The sequence below is a fragment of the Canis lupus genome, chromosome 21, assembly GCF_011100685.1.
Source record: "Canis lupus familiaris isolate Mischka breed German Shepherd chromosome 21, alternate assembly UU_Cfam_GSD_1.0, whole genome shotgun sequence".
Classification (NCBI taxonomy): domain Eukaryota; kingdom Metazoa; phylum Chordata; class Mammalia; order Carnivora; family Canidae; genus Canis; species Canis lupus.
In genome coordinates, this window is record NC_049242.1 from 45046105 (window position 1) to 45068071 (window position 21967).

General features: G+C 43.8%; 1 protein-coding gene across 7 annotated transcripts in view; it reads left to right on the forward strand.

Moving 5' to 3' along the window:
- Nucleotides 1–21967, forward strand: part of GAS2 (growth arrest specific 2) — a 128333-nt gene that overhangs the window by 85664 nt on the left and 20702 nt on the right. For 4 of the 7 annotated variants that reach the window (XM_038569267.1, XM_038569265.1, XM_038569266.1 and 1 more), the window contains one exon: nt 4977–5030. The exons of 2 other annotated variants lie outside the window; for them this stretch is intronic. In XM_038569267.1, coding sequence (XP_038425195.1) covers nt 4977–5030 — 54 coding nt within the window. Of the gene's footprint in view, nt 1–4973; nt 5031–21967 lie in introns of those variants that run through there. One more of the 7 variants, XM_038569271.1, reaches the window with a different exon arrangement.

The window sequence follows — 21967 nt, forward strand, 5'->3', positions numbered from 1 at the left end:
AGGTTTTTAAAAATTGTGTCTGCTTTTCAGCTGACCTGATAAGCATTTTCATTCATCTCCAACAGGATTTACCATAGATTTACCAAGCCTTTAAATTGTACAATGCATGTGTGACCATATTTCACCTTGAATCACTTCCTTTTGCCATCGTACTGCATCTAAAGAAATGGACAATTTTTTCCCCCCACTGGCCACAAATCAAAATTATTTGAACTTACAGAAGCATTGGAAAATCAAACGGCTTAATTGAAGAAAAGCACAGGTTCTATGATCTGCATTGCTGTAGCCTTCCTGCCATCAAGATAAATTTGTGTGTGTGTGCCTTATATAGTAACATGTGTGTGCATATGGGTATACACACATGCATGTATGCACATGTATATGTAAGGAAAAGGCGCAATATTGAGTTGAATTAGTTCAATGATTTGGCATTTTGATTGTTAAAATGTTCTCAAGTTGATTTTTCTATGCCTAAAATCTCTAGTCAAGGATTTTATGAAAAAAATAAACCTCTTATTTTGTCTGTATTTCTTTACATATACTATTTAACACTCACTGAATGTTTTCTGCATGTTAGATGCTTCTCTAAGTACTTTCCTTGGATTCTTTTTTTTTTTTTTCCTTTGGATTCTTTTATTTAGCCCTCATAACTGTTTGAAATAGGCACTACAATTATCTCTGCTTTATCGGTAAGGAAACCAAGCACTAGGGAGTTAACTGCTTGCCAAAAGTCACAAAGCTTTAACAGTCAGACTTTCTTTGAATTCGACATATCTGATATCAGGGCCCTGATTTTAACTATACATTATTCATTCTGTTTCAGACCATCTAGTCATTTGGCAAGTCATGTTGTGAGTATTGCCGCTCAACTTTTCAGCATCCGTTACTAAGTGATGCTCTGAGAAATGGAATTGAATAGCTAATCCCTGTTGGAGTGTAGGAAGAGTGCCCAGGAAACAAAACATCATATAAAACAATAACAGTCCCCTCCCCCCCCCCAAAAAAAAATAGAGAGAAACCAGCCAGAGTGATTTTCACATTGTTCAATGTATTCATTGATTTTCAATATATTGACCAGGTTTGAGAAGCCTTCCCAAAGCAAAAGTTTATTCTGAGAATGAGGATATTTAGAAATATTTTCAAGTTACTGTAATTATACATTGCCATATTTCCATTTCCAGTTTGCTTTATGCAGTTAAGAGTAAGACCCTTAGTCTGATTATGTATGAAAGGATTTCCTACACATGCTATGGTGGAGTAGGGAGTTGAAATTGTCTTTTGAACCTTTTTATACTTTTATTAAAGGATCTAATAAATTAGACTTATGGTGAAGTACAACCTGAACATTTTTGGCATAGCTATTGATGCTTTTGAAAGCAAGTTCCTTAAAAATGGATGCCAAGTGACTTTTAAATAACATTTATTCTTTAATTTCTATCCTGGTACTTCACAGTGGTTGAGTACATCTTACTTTTATATGATTTGTAAAGTACATTCACCTATACATTATCTTATATTATTTTCACTACTACTCAATGAGAAACATCAGTGTGGTTGTTGATTTATACCACTTTTTGATGAGGAAACTGCAGGTAATGGAGATTTAACAACTTTCCCAAGGTAATCCAGCTAGCAAATGGTTGATCCAGGGTTCAATCATATCATTGTTTTTTATATATTAAATTCCATATATTTTAAGTTTCACACAATAAAATGTCCCTTTGAGTTTTGTTTTTTTGTTTTTTTGTTTTTTTAAATCTTAACATGAGTGAAAACACTTAGTTGTTCACTGTGTTTTTACTTTAAGGATCACTGGCCTTGTTTGCAAAGTAGACATTTCATAGTAATGAGATTGTAAAGTTTGTAAGATTTTTATCTTCCTTCCTTTTGTCATCATCCCCACAAGAACATTTCTTGGTTTATATGTACAATGCTGATATAAATGAGAATAATTTTTAGTGATTAGTATCAACGAATTTTACAAAAGGGAAAGAAATGAAACAATTATGCATAATATATCATGTTCTTGAATGATTGATGAGTCTTCTAGAAGGCAAAGAACAAACCAGTGAAATATCTGTCATTGTAAATCGTACATAATTAGGGGTGCCCGGCTGGCTCGAGCAGCTAGCTAGTAGAGCATAGAGCTTTTCTTCTCAGTGTCATAAGTTCAAGCTCCATGTGGGTGTGGAGCCTACTTGAAAATAAATAATTAAATAATTGTACATAATTATCCTGTGGGCTCAAGTACCATAACCAGGTTGTAGCGAGATGCATTAAGAGACACTTTGCAAATGTGGCCATCCTGAGTTCGTATCAAATGTAGTCAATCAAGATGATGGAATTTCATTATGAAGGTTGACTACAATAAATTAGGATTCATTTATTTAGTGGTATCTCTTTCATAAAATCAATCAAGTGTCTGCATGACTTGGTCGTTTTAGACTTCCTTGCATTTCTCCTCTAAACTTGGCATTTTGAATTTCAGTTGCTCAGTAAAAACATGAATTCTCAGTCCTGGACCCAGCAGGTACCATCATTACCTAACTGCCAAGCCTTTGCTTGCAAGAGCCTTTCTGATTCACATCAAATTTTAGTTCACTGGAGTAGCATGTTCCAATTTTACTAGTATCAACATTTTCACTTGAAGCTGGGTTGTGTGTTGTTTTAGAATACGTTCGGCCCAATTCCTGCCATCTTGTTACAAGCATACTAAGATCTTGAGGAAGTCCTTGTGCAGATTTGGGGGAGGAACAAAGTATAAGAATTTCATTTTAATGTTGGCCTTAGGGTAGGTATATACTCAATTTGCTTTATAATAAAAATCTCGTTGTTGCCAAAAAAAATCCAAATCCTGATGAGTTCTTTGGCAATATTTTCCCTGTCTCCCTAAAAGAACACCAGCAAGAAATCAGTACATTATGACATTGGTCTTCTAGTTGCAGCTTTCTTTTACATTGTCATTTCTTCTACACACGTTTGCTTCTCTCACCGACTTCCAATCCTCCTGCATTACACTCACCCATTGTTCTCCTAATGCTCCTGGCTATTATAAAGAAATGCCTTCTTTTCACCCCAAGTTCTTATAATCTACTTGTGTTATAGACAAATTTTAGGGGCCTGTAAACTCCATGGAAAAAACTGATAATTACTTGAGATAATCACCATGCAAAGGGCTTTTTCATCCTTTTTTTTTTTTTTTTTTTTTTTAAACCAACCCATTCAGTGTTAGATCCTTTCATTTTACCTTTGGTTAACAGTCTTTTTTATTCTGAATGTGCCATTTGTCATGTTTTTCTTGAAGTCCAGCTTCATAGAATATGTGAGGCAGAGATAATTAAATAGTCTGTCTGAAACCTCATTTCAAGGCAGGTAAAGGGCAGGGATGATTTCAAATCTGTCTTCTAACTTTGGCATCAGGCAGAAGGCCTCCAAGAGTCACATTCTAAAATGGCAACACCAAGACAAATAGTTACCCGTTAATTTGTCATCATCCACCAGTGTGTTAGCCATGATAATGTTATCCGGTCCAGGATTTTTTTTTTTTTTAATAAGCATGGTGTTTTGAAGTCCTGGGTTGACAGAAAAAAAAATATGGAAACTTATATGGCACACAGAACCTTGGGAATATTGCTAATGTCTCATTGCCTGCCCACCTGATGGGACTAAGGCTAAGGTGGGCTTCAGTCATGCATAGCAAAGCACTTTGGACCCCAAAGTATATGTCACCGAATTCCTTTCCCATCACAATGTCCACAAAATGCCTTTCTACCTCCTTTATGTCTGCAGCCAACATGACAAGGAACTAGGAATGTAGTGTTCTTGGAAGCAAAGGGAGGAACGTCTCACATATCAACCTTGAAAATCTTATCTAATCTCCTGTATTTACTCAGTAGCTTAACAAAAAGAAATTTTCCAGTGAGCTCCGAAAGAATTCCAGAGAAACCTGAATTTTAATTGACATCTTGGCACCAAAGATTGACTAGGATCTTCCCTCAGGTGTACAGCATCCTTAGAGCTGATGAATAACACATTGAAGTATATCAACTAGGGGAAAGGTGAGGATGGAATATTCCAAGCCTAACAGTTCCCTCTTTGACTAATAAGAAGTTACAGCCATGATAGTATCCAGTATCCATGGGAAGGGAAACCAGTGTGTCCCAAGAGTGACTTTACTTGGAACTCTGATGCTCAGGGCAGAGAATCTAGATACATCCTTCAATGCTGAGGAAAGAATTTTCGCTAAGTGACTTTTCAGGTAAGCTAGGTGTCTCCTTGTGAGTGTGTGACAATTGTGAGATCAGAATTCTACATACATTTTAAATCACAATGGAAGGAAGGGGTAGAGTAACTTGTGCGTCACACAATTTCCTGAGGGCGAATATTGTGGTAGGGCCTTGAGGAAAAGCAAGAGGCCAAACAAGGAGAATGGGCACCAGCGAAGCCAGAACAAGATGACAGGATGTTCCCTTAAAATAGGAAGTTTCATACAGAAAATAAACACTTTGTTTACTTAACCACTTTCTCTAGGATTTCATTAGATATTCTCTAGGGTGAGGTACGTTCTCATGGAATCGAGACACAGACTTGATGTCTGTTTCCCCGGCGAACTTACTTCCTTGCAGAAATCTCTTGTATGAGAGCTCTGAGCAAGGAGCAGAAGACTGAAGGACACCACATAATAGATCATTCCAGTACGTATGTTTTACAATGCCCATGGCCAGCACAGTCCACAATTGTCCGTCTGGCTGTGCTTCAGGAGTCACTGAGTGTGGGTTATTAGGCAACAGACGTTCCCTTCACTGTAGGATACGAGGAAATGCAGGAATAGTTCTTACTGCAGCTTGACAAAACCTGGTGTTCTCTAATCTTGTTGCAAAAGATCACAGTTTGCATTTTCAGGTGATGTTCGTGTGCCTTTCTGCAACGGAGACGAAGAGCATTTTATGAACTTCGTATCTTCTTGTTTTCAGTAGGGTCTTCATGGTTGTGACTATGTCTCCACAGCCAAAGCAAAGCAGACATTTAAGGTAATTACTTAGATAATTAAGGGGAAAACCTCTCCACTTTGCTTTCACTGTGGAGCCTTGGCCTCAAATCAAACGAGGGGAGTTGGGCACCCAAACGTGAATATTGTACCTGCTTTAAAACTCAGCGAGGTGTTAAAATGCTGTTTCTTCTTTGGTTTTCCCATAATACTTGGTAAAAATAGCAACGTGGGGCTTGTTGTGCATGGGTGGCAGGCAGTAACCTGGTGATTTCTGTCTTTTCTTAGTACAATTTCCCTGCTCCAGCGTGTTCCTCGACTGAGCTTATTATTAGAATTCTTTGAAAGTATTAACCTGGGTTTGGCTTCTGTATGCAGCATCAGCTTAACTTTGCTTTAAAATATTTAAGATAATACACTTGTGGAATAAACATGAAACACAATATAATTCCATAATATTTCCATACTATTCCCATTGCACAAATTGCCCTTTGTGGTTGAACACGTGGAAACTCGTGGACCTCTTCCAAATTTTTGTATCTGACACCACACCTAACCTCCCAACGTATCAGCAGTGCTTAAACGAACACATGTGAGTTCCCACTTTAGTACAATAAAAAGTTAAAGAGGTTGGGACTGGAATAAGGCCTGAATTTGATGCCTTGAGGTTGCCAGTGTAAACAGACATGTTGGATCATCTTTAGTTTTTAAATATCAACAGTTATGATCTAGAAAAAACAGCTTACTCAAGTATCTATTCCACATAAACATAAAATGGCTGTTAGAAAAGCCCCATTTGGTGAATTCTCTTTAAAACCGGATGACTATATCTGGAAGCTAATTATGAGAATTATTTTAGATCTCTAAAGTATTGTTAAATGCATTTCTTGATCTGTAATTTGCCTCATTATTCATGCACCAAATACATGAGTGTGCGCTGTGTGCAAAGAACTCCCAGAAATCCTGAGGATACAGCTTCTCTGTTCCTTTGTAAGAATCATGCTTAACGATGTAAATAATGGGTCATATATACTGCTAATAATTCTGAAGATGAAATATAATTTAATTGGTCGTCCATGTTAATAACTGACAAGGGAGAGAGATGGATGAGTTCCCTTAAAGTCACTTCTGAAATCTTCTCAACGAACCTGAGAATGTTACAGGACATCAGACAGGGGACCAAGCCGAGTGGCAGAAATACCAGGTGTGACTTTTTTTGGACCTGTTGCAAGACATTGCATCAGGTCTTTGTGAAGCAAGTTACTACTAAAGTAAGGGTGAAATCTGGATTGGTTGTGCTAACCCGGCTGTCACAGCCTTGACCCGCATCTATCACCAAAGTTGATTGAACCGCTCCTGCTGTCTGGGTGCAGTTTCCTTCATCAATATTCAGATGTCACTGAATGTGACATGTCAGAGGTTGTCCTACAGGTTTTCTTCTTTTAAAAACATGAGTGACTGTGTTCTTTTCGCTGCTTAAATTGTTACACCTCTCCTTGCTTCCCTGGGCATTTTTTTTTTTTTTTCGAAGTTAAAAAAAAATCCACGATGCCTCTTGAGATCATAGTAAGTTTGAAGATTTTTTTTTTTTAAGAAGCATGTAGATTGCACTGGAAAGTCAGCAAGGTGATTACCTGCTCACCCACATCATGATTATTCGTATTTTAAGGGTGAACCTCTATAGAAAATCTTTGAAGTTAGCGTGATCTCAGAAGGCCTTGCAGATTTTATGGGAGAGTTTTGTAATGAAGCTGGCACGCCAGTTCTTTGGGGGGGGGGGTGGAGTTTGCATCTCCCTTTGGGGAGGCTAAAAGCTGTGCAGAGCTCTCTTCTCCCTTTCTCTCTGCCTTCTCCTCTGTCCCCTGAGAAGAGGCATGGAGGAAGGGAGTGTACTTTGCCAAATTTTTAAAGGTGGCGCCCCTGTCCTGGTTCCTTGTTCTTCCTTCTGTGTAAGTATGGACATAGAATGACAACACTGGCATTGTCCTAACAGGAGTGAAATGAGCTAAATTCAGCAGCCACGCTTGCTTCCTGGAGGCATTTCTCAAAGACCCTGCAGTGCCTAAAGAAAGAGTTTTGAGCTAAGCTTTAGCTTGCTCAACACTTGGTAGGTATGGTCCTTTCAGGAGTTATTTCTCCTTTCTCTTGAACCCAGGAGGTTCTGGGAGAGTACTAAGAGCTTCCTCGACAGTGGCAAACAGGATTTAGGAAGCCTTGTCACAGCGTGGCCCCAAGGGCTGGTATACCTGGAGGCCGGCCCCGGCCAACCGCCTCTCCTGGAGGCTGCAGTCTGCTTCTTGTGGTCCCACTTTGCTTTCACGCTGTTCTCTAGAGGAAGCTCAAGCTGTGGCTTTTCTAACTCCTGTTGGGGAGGCTGTCAAGCTGTTTTCTTTCTTGACTCTCATTAGCCAAGCCTTTACCCTCGGTCCAGTGTTCCCTGCCTTGTTTCAAACACCTTTCCACAGGTGGGATTTAATGCTCTAATCCTCTTCCCTCTTCATAACCAAGGCCACACCTCAATCCTCGTCTCTCCAGTTCGGACCACCTTCAAATCTTGCCAGATCTGTAGAGGCCTAGAATTGGCCACCTGCCTTGGGACTTATTTGCTATGAACTGTTGTTCTCTCTGAAGCAAGATTATCTATTCTGCTTGCTGTTGTTGGCACTTGGTAGATCAATCCTTTTTACCCCCCAGATTTTACTTGCCACGCCAGGTTATAAAAAAGATGACAGGCATCATTGTAACCATTTAGATTGCAGCACCTCCTACATAACCAGAGGCTATTGCAGGAGGTGTTGATGTGCCCAGTGTTGCAGCCCAGACGTTGCTAGTTGAATACATCAAGGTCCACTTTCATTTTTTTGTGCAATTTCATATTCAGTGATCTTCAAACCTGTGCACTCTGTAATAAGTATCTCTCCAGAATAACGCAGTAACTTCTCATATTGCCAGGTGTTGGAGCCATTCAAGTGGTTTATCTTCATCCGTGTTCTCTCCTTGATTTCTTGGAAGTGAAAGATTTCAAGGCAAACGTTATGTCTTTGATTGCAGTATATTTAGTATGCATTTTGAACAGAACACTTGTACCGTATTTTAGAAGGACAATTCCTGGACTTTCTGTTTGTCTGATAGCAAAGGATTTGAAAATTTATCTAGGAGACCCATAGTTGAATTGCTTTGGGAGCATGCTTAAGGCAGAACTTGTACATTGACTTTAAGAATTTAGACCATGTTGGGGGTGACATCAAAATAAGTTAGAGATCTACCTTTCATTAATCTGTCTTTTTCTAATTTATTTTTTTAAAGATTTTTAAAATTTATTTATTCATGAGAGACACACAGAGAGGGGGAGAGACACAGGCAGAGGGAGAAGCAGGCTTCATGCAGGGAGCCTGACGTGGGACTTGATCCCAGGTCTCCAGGATCAGGCCCTGGGCCGAAGGTAGGCGCTAAACCGCTGAGCCACCCAGGGATCTCCTCTTTAATCTTTCATGCGATACATTCTTTGGGATTCGATTTGGAGTTCCTAGTAGAGGGTTACCTAGTTCCTTAGAGTGTTACTCCTGAGATTTTTCTGTTAATCTGGACTTTGAGAACCCAGAAAGGCTATTAGGGAGAAATCTGAGGTGAGACTCAGGGAGTAAACTGAGGTTAGCCAGACAAGCGAAGGAAAAGTGCTTCAAGCAGAAGCAGAAAGGAAAGAGCAAGTGCAAAGGCTCAGAAGCCCCAGAGGGAAGAGAAAAGGAGAAAGAGAAAGGGACAAAAGGAAGAAAGAGAATGAGACATTATCAAAACTCCTAGAAGTCCTGCCTTTAGACCAGAAGGGAAGGGGAGGAGAGGGCTAAGAGGGGCACATGGCAAGGGGAGACGGGTCGGCAGGCACACAAAGCCAATTCATGAAGATCCTCCTGTGTTATGAGAGCTTTGGCTTTCCCCTGAAGGCAGTACAGAGATTTGAAGAATTTTTAAATGGGAAAAGATAAGGATAGATTACATTCTAAATCCCTCAGGCCATAGCACAGGGAATGAATAGAAAGGGTGTACTGCTGGGGAGTACTGGTCTACCAGGTTGGCCTGGGAAGTGGGCGGGTCATGGCAAGGCAGCTCAGCCTGGAGACCTAGCTGATAAAAATCTGAAATATAAGGCATGTTGTGGTCTCCTGGGTGAGGCTGTCCATCTTGGTATATAGGTTACTCAGAACTGAAACACTGTTTGCCCCTTAAACAGAATATCTAAAAACCAGCATGTTGATTTTGGCTTGTTCTGCTACCTCTGCCTGGCATTGGCTGGGTTTCAGTAGGTCAGAATTTCTGTCTGTTAATAAAGAGTTTCTTTGGTATGAATTTTACATAGAACAAAATTGTAAGTTACTCGTGGAAACTGAAAAAAAGAAGGACGGGAAATGGTGTTTTTATATTTTACAACCATGGCTGGTTTTTTTTTTCTTTTTCTTTTTCTTTTTCTTTTTCTTTTTCTTTTTTTTTTCTTTTTCTTTTTCTTTCTTTTTCTTTTTCTTTTTTTTCTTTTTCTTTTTTTCTTATTCTTTTTCTTTTTCTTTTTTTAAACCTCTGGGTAATATCAATTGACAGGAGTCAAATAAATTAATAGAAAGGCCCATGTTGGTGCTCCTATCAACAAGTTTTTAGAAGTTTGTTACCCTAAGCTCTTATTTTCCAGATGTTACCCAGTTTCTCAGTTCCAGGCCCGCCTGGTGATTTAGTACATATTTCATTTAGCGTAGCAGGGCTATAAAAAATACGGTGCTCTGTCCCCAAATAAGCCCAGCAGTGAGACCAAGGCATTTTCAGTGAAAACTATTCCTTGGGCCAAGAATCCTCCCCAGAGTATTCTTTGGCCATTTACAAATTTCTTTACATGAGTTCATTACCTATATGCCCAGAAAGCAGTGATTCCAGATGTGTGGCCAGATTCAGAGCTTTCCGAGGTCCATGTTAATGCAAGTTATCCTCCTCTCCTGTCAAGTCTATGAGTGGTCAGCAACAGATATTAAGCACCTACTATGTCCCAGATATACATCTCGCTGTCAGGACAGCGAACAAAACGGTCTCCCTTCGTATTCTGTTGTGAAAAGTCAAACAATAAACAGGTGGGCCATGGGGCAGACAGTAAAAAGCAAGATGTAAATGTCTTAGGCTCTGTGGGCCATACAGTGTCTGTCACAACTACTCAACTCTATTGTTTTAGCACAAACGCCGGTTGAAGACAATGTAAAATGGATGAGTGTAGCTGTATTCCAATAAAACTTTATTTATAAAAGTAGAATGGGTGCTAGATTTGTCCCATGGGCCATATTTTGCTGACCCCGACATAGATCAATAAATAAGTAGGCCGTTCTCACGTACTAATAAGAGAGAGGATAGAATGGGATGATGTAGAAGAGAGGTCTGCGTGTGGCTGCGTTGGCATCCGTGGTTCCTTGGGACTGGATTAAATCGGCATCTGAATGATTAAAGAGCAAGTTGACAACATCATCTGTCTTTCTCTTAGAATATACCTAAAGCTATTAAAGGTAAGTTACAGATCACAAAGTTCTAGAAGGTAGGAACTGTAGAGAGCAGCCTGACATGTGCAGGGACTTAATAATTGTTGGAGTCTTGTTGATGACAGTTTCAGATGGCTTCCCGTACTGTCCCAGTCTTCATTAATTTGTAATTCCTCTGAATTTCCGTGGCACTTATTAAATGATGGTACTAAGTTAACATTGAGAAAATGCAATATTGGTCAGTTGCCTTTTGCTGCTCTGAAGTGTCTGAACCTGTTTTGTACTAGTTTCTATCTTAAGTGCCTAGTTTGGTGCCCCTATGTTGTTGACACACACTAACTATTAGGTTATCGAATCGTGAGGATCAGAAAAGTCAAATTAAGGAACGCAGCGAGGTATTCCAACAAGAAAGGGCCGCTGCTTGATAATTTGCTTTCACAACGTATCAATGATGGTAAAACATTAATTGAAGAAAAGAAAGAGAAGAGATAGACTTTTGATTCCCAAGAGGTCTCTCAGATAAGGTCGGTAGGATTTACTGTTTTCTGGGCAGTTATTAAATTCTGAGCCATCCCAGAAATGAGAGATTACAAGTTTATCAATAATACTATTGATAGTTAAAGCATGTGGAGTTAGTTCCAAGAGCTTAGGGTAACAGAGAAAAGATATAAGGAGCTGAATAGAAGTTATGACTCAGACCTCAAACATCCAGTTGGGATGGGATCCAAGAATTAATACCACAAAGGAAATAAAAGAGAAAATAAAGGTAGCCGTAAGACAGGGCCTGATTTCAACTACGGATTCAGCAGTTCATTTGACAAAAATGTGCTGAGCACCAACAATGAGCTGGATGCTGTTCTAGGCCCTGATGAACTTAGAGACAGGTGGATCCGTGTGCGTGGGATGTATCTGGAAAGCTTTCAAAGAGAAGGTGGAAATTGTCCAGTGTTTTGAGAAATGAATGGGATTTGGTTGTGGGAGAGCATTTTTGGAGGACAATAGGGTCAGTGTCGCTGGTGGAAGAATAGTAGAAATTCAAGAGAGGTTTAAGTAGTGAATAGGCCAGGGTAGCGGGAGCCCACGGAGGGAATTTAAGTAGGGACTAGTGTGAGAAAGGTACGCTGGGGGCAACAGCCTTGAAAATAAAGCCAAAAACTCTCCATTTTGACCTGAAGGCATTGGACAGACATGGAAGGTGTTGATCAATAGCCTGATAAAGTTGAAATGTAAGGCAATTAATTTGGGAGAGGTTTATATATAGGATTATTGATCGCAGCAGGAAGAAACTAAAGGCAAATGCAACTAAATAAAAAAAAAGGTTATTCTTAGGAGATGAGCATTAATTAAAATGGTGGCAGGAGGAGTGGAAAGAATGATGTGAACAGTATTTTGAGGGTAGGCTTGACTGGATATTCGTAGAGTACAGGAAAGAGGCAAGGAAGAAACTAGATTTTTGAAAATGGGGATTTTCTTATGAGAAATTAGCTTCCCCTCCCCCCCCCCAAAAATATAAAAAGAAACATAGAGCTTGAAAGAGTCTCTGAGGTCAACGTGATTCTGCTGTCGACTTGCTGCATAACTTTGATCGTGTTCTTCTGAGGTCTCTGTAAGGCATCTGTACTGGGAACCACGATAGTGCTCATTTTCGAGGACTGAGCGTGCGTTCGTTCGGTCAGCAGGTAAGACACAAATCATTTTCTAGCTCCTGGGAGGAGAGCGGTGACTAAGGCACAGTCACTCACTGCCTTTAAGGAGCATGCTCTGTCGTAGGGACAGATTATTTTCAAGTAAGCAAGCGCTCAGGGTAGTTTGGGGTTTTGGGTAACGTTAAAAGGAAACATGCAATAGAGAACAGTGGGATTCAGGAGGGGTTGCCCAGATAAAGGCCTAAAGGATGGCCTCTCCAAGGAGGGGATCTTTGAAGAGAGACCTAAACCATGAGAAGGAGCCCGGCTTGAGAGGAGCAGGGACAAGATGACAGGGAGAGCAAGTGCAAAGCTCAGCTTATTTGAGGAGCAGTGGAGCAGAATTAATTAATTAATTAATTAATTAATTTATCTATTTATTTATCACCTTGTGTTACAACAGTTCTGGAAAAGGAGACCAATTTAGGTATGCGTCCCTACAGTCTTAGTGATGGGCCATCGGCTGTGGGCGGAAATTGTGGCAGATTTAAAGGGGACACCTGCCCTCTAGTGTCCTCCCCGGGTTATTTAAGCCTTTAATAGGATTTTCCTTACCTCTTCTCAGTGCCTGGGGGATGTTAAAAGTGGTTCTGCATTCAGTGAAATGCGTTCACGTAGGTAGGAAACAAAGAAAACAAATTTCTAAGAAGCCAGCTTCTGTCAAAGAGCAGATTTATATTCATTTCTTTATATTTGCAAATGAGAAGGCTTGGAGACAGAGGGGAACAAGCAGTGTTCTGTTGAGAGGGATGACTTGCATATTTTGGTCTGGTCTGTTCATTCTTATATAAACTAGGGCAAAACAATGGTCCCATTAAGGGTTGTCTTTTCTCACTTCAGTGTTTTTCCTTTTTGGTGGGGGTGGGGGTGGGGGTGTGGGCAGAGAAACCAGAATCAGGGAATGCTTCGATTCCGTGGTGTGGGTGTAAATTCTAACTCCTCACCCAGGAGAAAAATTCTGAAAAAAGGGCCATAGAATTTTCTTCTTGATGAACTCTTGTCCTCATTTCTTATTTTTCGGCCCATGTCCCTAGTTTAGAACGCGATGGGGAGACAGTAGAGAAGATAGTGGAAGGTTTTGGACTCTTAACTTCCTCAACCCTTCCTTCCGGTGTCTTTCTTGCTCTGCTCCAGTCACTGGACTTCTCTTCTTTCAACACATCGTGTTGTTTCCTCAAAGGTCTTTGGAAATATTATTCTTTTTATTTTATTATTTTTTTAAATATTGTTTTTTTTAATGGAATGCACCTCCTCTCTCTGCCCGTTACCTAACATTTCGTTTTTAAGTCATTACTCCTAATGCCTGTCATCGGACAAAACTTCCGTGCTCCCCACATTGGGCCCCCGTTCAGTGAGGTTCCTCTGTTGAGGTGCACTGATCCCAAGCACCCTGTACTTCTCCTTCACCGTTAAGGCCCTTAGGGGTATGACTCGTGTGGTAGTTGCTCACTGACTTCTCTCCGGTGCTTGGTCTTGCCTACGAGACTTGCATAACATCTTCAGCCGTATTGCACTGCAATAAACAGGTACTGTTGAGGCACCGTGCAATTCTTGAAAGTTGAGGGACTCTGAACACAAAGATGTGGGGAAGTAATTTCACTGCTTGGCTGTGAGTAATGGGAACCAACATCAGTGACTTAGAGAAGATAGATGTGTGTCTCTCTCCTGTGAATGTCCAGGGCTGGTTGGGGGACTCTGCTCCTCCCAGTCCTCAGGGACTCAGGCTTTCTCCAGCTCAACCCTCTGCCATCACTGGGGGTGGGTCTCAGACATGTGGTCTCCGATGTCTCTGTGACCCCGGGGGGCACATGAGGAAAAGACATGGAGGAAAAGATGAAGAAGGGACAAAGTGCTTGTGCCACTTATGGGAAGTTCCTGACTCACTGGACTCACCCACCTGCATGGGAGACCAAGTAGGCAGCCTTTATACTGGGCAGATATTGCCCACCTCCACTTCTGCTGCTCTAGAGGGAGATAGGAGGTCCCATACAGATGGACTTTTTCTTTCCCAGGAGGTCGGAGTAAACATCCCAGAGACCGGGTGTATGCTGAATGACCACACACCTGCTCTCAAGCATGAATCGTGGCCTTGGATTTAAGGCTTCGAGTCTGTAATTTGTAATGAAAGTGAAAAGGTGCAGGGGTTACTGATACTAAAACAATCCATTCTTTTGAGTAGCGGCTTCTGTTTTTGTTTTACTGGAGTCCATATAGGAGACACGCACGTCAAGGAATGTTTTCAAAAAGAAATAGCGCGCTTTTCGCATGAAATGGGTTGACTTGCAAGCAGTTTCACTGTAACTTGGAATTCGAGATTCAGTTCCATCAGCCATGTAGGTCTCTAACCTGCAAAAAAGCAGGATAAAGAAGAGGAAGTGAAGTTTAGAAACAAAGGGGAGAAAATAGTCACGACACTTGATGTGTGTTTGATGCATGACCGTTGACAAAGCAGATTGAGTGAAGGACATGTGGCCCCCAGCAGCCCCCCAGAAGTGAGGCCGATGGATGGATAAGAACCATGGGAATGAACAGACTGGGCCAGGGCCAGGCAACTAGTGAGAGATGGGGTTAAGGCTGAGCTCTGCTCCTATATCTGCTCCTGGTAAGGCCAGGCTCCTCCCCCTGTCCCCAGAGGCCTACGGAAACCAGGTGAGGGAACATGGGGACTAGGGACAAGAAGAGACACCTCCTAAATGCCTTATTGGCAAAGCAGGCGATAGGAGAGGGACGGTTCATCATGACATTTGCAGGGATGGCTATTATTCTGGAATCATAGGCCTGAGAGAAATCTTTTATGGAATCTTCCATGGTCAGGGCTTTTCATCAGTTAATTACTGCAGCAGAGCCAGCAGCCTGCCAGGGTGTACGGCCTTTCAGCAAACAAGGGACAGCACACACACACGCACACACACACACGCACACACACATGCACACACACATGCACTAAAGATGCTGTGGTCCACACTCTGCTGTCACTAAGCAACCAAGAGCAGATTTCTTTGTATTCTGAGTTATTCACTCGGCTGGTGGGGCGGTGGGGGGTGGGGGAGGCTCCCAGAAGGCCCTTCAGAGCTAGACCTTTCGGAGAGCCAGATGAAATGAAATTCAAGGATATTACGGCTGTTCTCACAGGATATCCATTTCCTGACGTGGGTCCCGCCTCTGCTGTTACAGCAGGTCACGTCTGACTGCAGCTGCCACTTGGCCTGATTCAGAATTTTTCACTCACAGGTTTAATTAAAATTTCTAGCAGGCACCATCTATCATTTCTCTTTTGTGATTTTTTTTTTCTCTCTCTCTCTCTGAGAGAGAGAAGCTTGGTGCTCGTTACCCCATGTGTGTTTATGGTGCTCGTGTCTGTGTAGGAAGAGATTCATAACCCCTTTGACAACTCATAGATTTTCCCTGTGAGCCTCAGTGGAAAGCAAATCATAATCGTTGGCCTGCGCTTTTAATTACAGACGTATGCGTAAACTCCCTGAGGTTTATTGTTCGACTCGGTGTAATGGTTTACAAAATAGAATAGAATATTAATGGGGACTATTTTTTTTTTTTTTTGTATTAATGTAACAAAGTGGTTCCTACCTTGAGGCATCTCGGTCCCCAGGTCTTTGCTGGTGGAAGTGGGGGTTTGTAGGCCAATCTCCGTATCCCAGAAAGCACGATGGAACTGGTCTCTTCACCACTAGCAGGGGGCTCACCAAACTATCAGGTCTTAGGTCAGATCAGTGGAATAATTGTGTCTTTGTACTAATCAATTTGTGTTCTGTTTAGCACAGCTTCGTTTTTGATTAATTAGAATGGGTCTAAGTCATTTCTTAACGAATAGGTTTGGCAGACAGGCTTTCTCGGCGTGAGATGTATAAAAAGTGCGGATTTTAGAATAAAATATCCGATGCAGCCCTGGCACTGCGACGTCACTTTGAGTAGGCCATGCAGCTTCTGTGACAAGGAATTCTCTCATGGGTACAAAGGGGCTCTGTGGCGTCTGTGACAAAGTTGTTGGGAGACTAGGGCTCATCCCTGGCCCCCTGAGCCAGTTGGGAGAGCTAGGGCTCGTCCCTGGCCCCCTGAGCCAGTGGGGAGAGCTAGGGCTCATCCCTGGCCCCCTGAGCCAGTGGGGAGATCTAGAGCTCATCCCTGGTCCCATAAGCCAGTTGGGAGAGCTAAGGCTCATCCCTGGCCCCTAAGCAGCACACGGCAAGCAGACTGTCACCAAAGTTAGGACTCAGTCACTCTGGGGAAAGCCGGCTGGAGCAAGCCACAATAGCATTGCAGAGATCCTTATCATCTGTGGGGGGAAAGGGGGAAAGCACTGGATTGCTCGTCTCTAAGATCCGCTTTCTAGCTTAGATCATCTGTATTCGGCACCACCCAACCGAGATGTCCCCTCCCCGGCTCGGCTATAGACACTGCTCTTCTGTGAGCCTGTTTCCTTTGCACAACGGAGATGGAAACATCTGCTTTCTGGAGCACATAGGAAAAGCCTGGCACGTATGAAATTGGTTCAGAGTAAGTGGCAGCCGGTATCTCAACGGCGTTCGCTCAGCCCTTCCCACAAGCAAGGTTTCCCGGGTCCTTCACCATCCTGGCCACGCTCTCTGCGGATGGGCCACATGGCCCGCGTCCTTCCTCCAAGGCCTGGAAACCCAACCCAGTCCTGCACCCTGTTCTCCTAAGCCCTCCCCTCTCCCTACTCTTCGGCAATGACATTCGCCCTTCATTTCTGAGGTCATCTCTCTTGATTCTTTTTCCACCTGGTTTTCTCCACTGGTTGTTGACTCTGTAAGGCCTGAGGTCGCGGGTCAGATCCCTTTGTAGACCATTCTTGCGTCTTCTGGTGTGGCCACAGAAAGCTCCAGGAAACCTGACATAGGCAAAACCCCCGTGGCTCCATCGCAAGGACGTCCTCACTCTCAGAGAAGAAAAAAGGGAGGAAGATAAGGAAAACTCCAAGGTTCCACTGTCGCGCTCTACATGCTCCATCTCCAGGGCTTCTGACCGCCAGGGACAGCCTGTATGACCTGTGCGAGCGGTTATCCTGCTGTCGTCCAGGTCCAACCTACTCTCTGGATCACAGGCCCATGCTTCACAACATCATTGCTAAGGGAGAAAACCCCCACAGCCCTCGGAAAGCACATCCTTTTGTTTTGTTTTGTTTTAATTTTTATTTATTTATTTATTTATTAAATTTTTTTGGAAAGCACATCCTTATAGGCTGCGTGGACAAAGAGGGTCAGTGGCACAAAGCATTAGGTACCCTACCCGCCCCTCGTTTTCTATTCATCCTGAATGAGTGGGTTTTCCAGCTTCCCCCCCACTCTCACCCAGCCTCCCTGAGTCATCCTGACACATTATCCTCCCTGGAAACGCTCTTCCCTTCCTCCGGACACATTCCTACTGTATCAGAGCCCTGCTTAACCAGGAAGTGCCAGATGGCACTGAATCACCAGCTGCTTAATATTCAAGAACAATATTATAGGCGGAACAGAACAATGTACGTGCTGATTAAAGGACTTTGCTGATGTCTTGGGACTCAGGGAATGCCCCAGTCACCTCCACAGCTGTGCCTTGACAATCCCTATGGATTCCAAGCTTCTTGGGGGGACTCTTTGCTACGTGTGTCTCCACCTTCACTTTTGTTACTGCACCTGCGTGCAGCGCTTGGGTCTTTTGCTCTGAGCTTTCTGCCATTCAGAGTCCTGGATGGTGTGTCCCGGTCCCTGTCAGGGTTGTTTGCCTCCCAAGAACCAAGTGCCGGGCTGCAGGATGGTGTCTACGGGAAGGCAAATACAAAAACAAACTAGCTATTAACACAGATGGTTTTACTTTTTTTTTTTTTTTTAAGATTTTATTTATTTTTCATGAGGAGAGAGAGAGAGAGGCAGAGACACAGGCAGAGGGAGGAGCAGGCTCCATGCACCGGGAGCCCGACGTGGGACTCGATCCCGGGTCTCCAGGATCACGCCCTGGGCTGAAGGCAGCACCAAACCGCTGAGCCACCTGGGCTGCCCTAGATGGTTTTACTTTTATGGAGGGATTGACATTAGCACTCTGGAAGATGTCCGCACGCTGGCACGTCCACGGATTGCTTTTATGCCACGAGTTACATGTAGTGATCTGAGTGGATTCTGAACATGAAGGAGCAGAACACGAAATGAAGCAGACCTCCTCTCAGCTAAGTCCTACAAAAGGACTTCGTTTTCCATGAAAGCTTTGATGGAAACCCAAAGCAAAGCAAACCAACCAACCAACAACAGTAAACCCCCACTCACTTTTTATTTTATCTTCCCAAAGGCAAGCCACTTTGGCTGTGGCCCCCTCAGAATAGCATAAAGTGGTCCTGATCATATCTCATAGTGAGGCCTAAAAAATCACAGAGCTTGCCAGACCCTCAGTTCTGATAACATATCTGCATTCAAATCAGTTGGCTTAAAAAAAAAATGTGAAAAGGAGAAAGTTAGCTGAGGTGTCTGCCTCGGTCTTTATTGTGTTTTAATTAACTGGCTAGAGAGACCGGTAAAGATTACCGAGCAAGCCTTGAAGTGGGTTTTGAAGATTAACCAAGAAGACCAGCCATAAGTCTCCTCACTGAACAAGGGTGACCTGTCACCCTCCGTCCATTTACCCACATACTCAGGTAGCAGTAGGTCATCACTTGCCCATTGTGTGCAATAACTGTGATTTAGAGTTGGTATTAATAGTAAATCATATCTCGGGATACATCCTGAACATCTTGCTGAGATCCTAGAAGACAATCCGCAGTGTAGCACGAAGAGGATTCTAACTGTATATACCACTGACTTCTGTGAAGGTTGGTCTTGCATGGAAGTGCTCTTCGTGAAAATAGGCAAAAAAAGGATTCCCATCTTTGTCACTGAAGTCACAGGATCCATCACACGATACAATACAAGAGGGCGGGACATGTGGATCTCCTTCAGTGCCAAACATCATTTTCTTTTTTTTTTTTTTTTAAGATTATATTTATTTATTCCTGAGAGACACAGAGAGAGAGAGAGAGGCAGAGACACAGGCAGAGGGAGAAGCAGGCTCCACGCAGGGAGCCCGACGTGGGACTCCATCCCGGGTCTCCAGGATCAGGCCCTGGGCCGAAGGCAGACGCTAAACTGCTGAGCCACCCGGGCTGCCCAAACATCGTTTTCATAACCTTCTCCAAGCTCTTTCACATTTTCCATCCTGTATTTGAGGGCTCATCAAAAAGAGGCAAGAAAAGCCTTCCAAGACTGCTCAAGACTCGTCTCTCAGTCACGACTGTACAATAGCTGCCTATTAGAATCACCTGGAAACCTTTAAGAAAACTACTCTCATAAGAAGTTCTGATTTAATTAGTCTGGGCTGGGGCTTGGTGATTCTCCCCCCTCCCCACCCCTTTTAAGAAAGATTTTATTTGGGATCCCTGGGTGGCGCAGCGGTTTAGCACCTGCCTTTGGCCCAGGGCGCGATCCTGGAGACCCTGGGATCGAGTCCCACATCGGGCTCCCTGCACGGAGCCTGCTTCTCTCTCTGCGTGTGTCTCTGCCTCTCTCTCTCTCTGTGACTATCATAAATAAAAAAAAAAGAAAGATTTTATTTATTTTTAGTGGCCAGGGAGGGGCAGAGGGTGACAGAAAGAGAAACCCAAGTAGACTCTGTGCTGAGCACAGAGCCTGGGGTGGGGAGGGGGGGTCTCCATCTCAGGACCCTGAGATCAAGACCTGCACTGACATCACGAGGTGAGTGCTTGGGGCGCCTGGGGGGCTCAGCGGTTGAGCATCTGCCTTCAGCCCAGGGCGTGACCCCAGGGTGCTAGGGTCGAGTCCCGCATCGGGTTCCCCGCAGGGAGCCTGCTTCTCCCTCTGTCTGTGTCTCTGCCTCATGATTAAATAAATAAATAAATAACCTTTCAAAAAAAAAAAAAAAAAAAGGTGAGTGCTTAACCAGCTGCGCCACCCAGGCACCCAGGGAATCTGCATGTCAACACGCATCCTGGGAACTGCTTTCCTTGTTCCCACGTGAACTGTGGCTCCTTAACACCACCGAATAGGCACCAGCTAGTCTTACAGCTGATACAAGACAGGTGCAGCGCGTATCCGTGTTTGCTAAGGGCTCAGAACTTAAGAGCAGACCCCTGATCTCAGAAACCTCGCCGACTTGGAGCTCCCTGAATGCCACGTCTGCAGCCCCTTAGGCTGCGGGAGTCTGGCCAAGCTGTCCGATCTCCCTGCTCCTTGGCAGTGACACTGCGAGGGGAGGAAGCTACTACCCTCCCCTAAGGTGGCTGGAAGTACTACATGGGAGAACGTGTGCACCAGAAAGCGACTGACGTGATGATCATTTCGTGGTGACTGTCCCTCCTTTTGTCAACTGAATGTGTGTCACTTAAGCAATCACGATATACGCGACTCTGTGCATGCAGCGTGACTGTGTGTGTGTATACGTGTGTACAGAGCGTGTGGCACGTGCACACCTAACGATTGTTACTTTCACATGGAGAACTATTCTGGAATGAAAAGTAGGCTTCTCTGGAAAAACTAAAGGAACCTCATGATGTTTTCTCAGTCCAGTAAATGAAATAAGTCAATGGTGGGAAACCCTGGGGAGAAGGAAATGCCCCCCCCCATCCTAGCAGTGGGGCTCGCCCAGGCCCTCCGCCCTGCAGGTGGGAACAGGTGATCACGCACCTGTGAGCTACACCTGGTGCCGGGGTGCGTGGCTGCAGCTCCGCCGCTGGGCCCTGGCCTTGGTCTTCCAGGTTGGAGAACAGCTCGCCTCCTCGCTAGTCATTTGGAAACAGACGTCAGATAATGTTGGGATGTGTCTGTGGGAATCTCCTCGTCCCCTGCCCTCCGGGATCGTGTCCCAGGGAACCGCCGCTGGCCCGCCTGGCCTGGCTTCCTGACGTCCTGCTGGGCACCCGGTCGGTGGGTCCCTCAGGCGTGCAAGGCGCTCTCTGCGCACCATGAAGTGGTGTGCGCGGCCACTGCTCAGCCCTGCAAGAGGAATGGATGTTGCCACCACTGGGGTCTCCTCGGTTGTTCCTATAGTGAATGCTCCTTTGTGAGTTGGAGAAAAAGCAGCAGGAGAAACAAGAAATGATGGCTGAGGCTGGGTCAGTGATTGACGTGTGTGCGTGTGTGCGTGTGTGTGTGCGTTACAGGGAGGGTTTCGGTGTGATCTGACCTCACGTGAGCAGCCGTACATTACAGAACAAGGCCCCTCGGATCTGGCACTGACGACTCCCCAGGCTGGTAGGTCTCTGCTGTGGGGGGCTGACCTGTGCGGCGGAGGAGGCCGAGCGGGCCCTGGGTCTCTACCCACCAGGTGCCGGTGCAGCTCCCCCTGGGCCGTCCAAACGTCCCCTGGGTGGAGAATAACTAAGGTGAAAGCAGACTACGGTAATTACATATAAACAGGTGATTTTTACACTTGTTAATTAGCCTAGGGTTTGTACTAATTGGGGGTAAGATTTATAATGCCTGGTGCATCAGCAGCAAATTCAGTCAATCGGCTCCTGGATTTATTCCCTCACTCATACATTCAAGAGAGGCAGTGTCATATATTAATAAGTGCTCTGAATTCGAATCCCAGCTCTGCAACCAACTAAATACTGTGATTAAATAAATAACGTCTCTCAGTTTCATTTCCCTCGACTCTAAGCTGGTAATTGTATCTGCTTCATAAGATTAATGTGAAAATCAAATGAGATATTGTATTTAAAGTCTTTAGCACAGTGTTTACTAATGAGTAGTTACATGATGATTATTAGTTATTGCGTAATAGATATTTTTAAT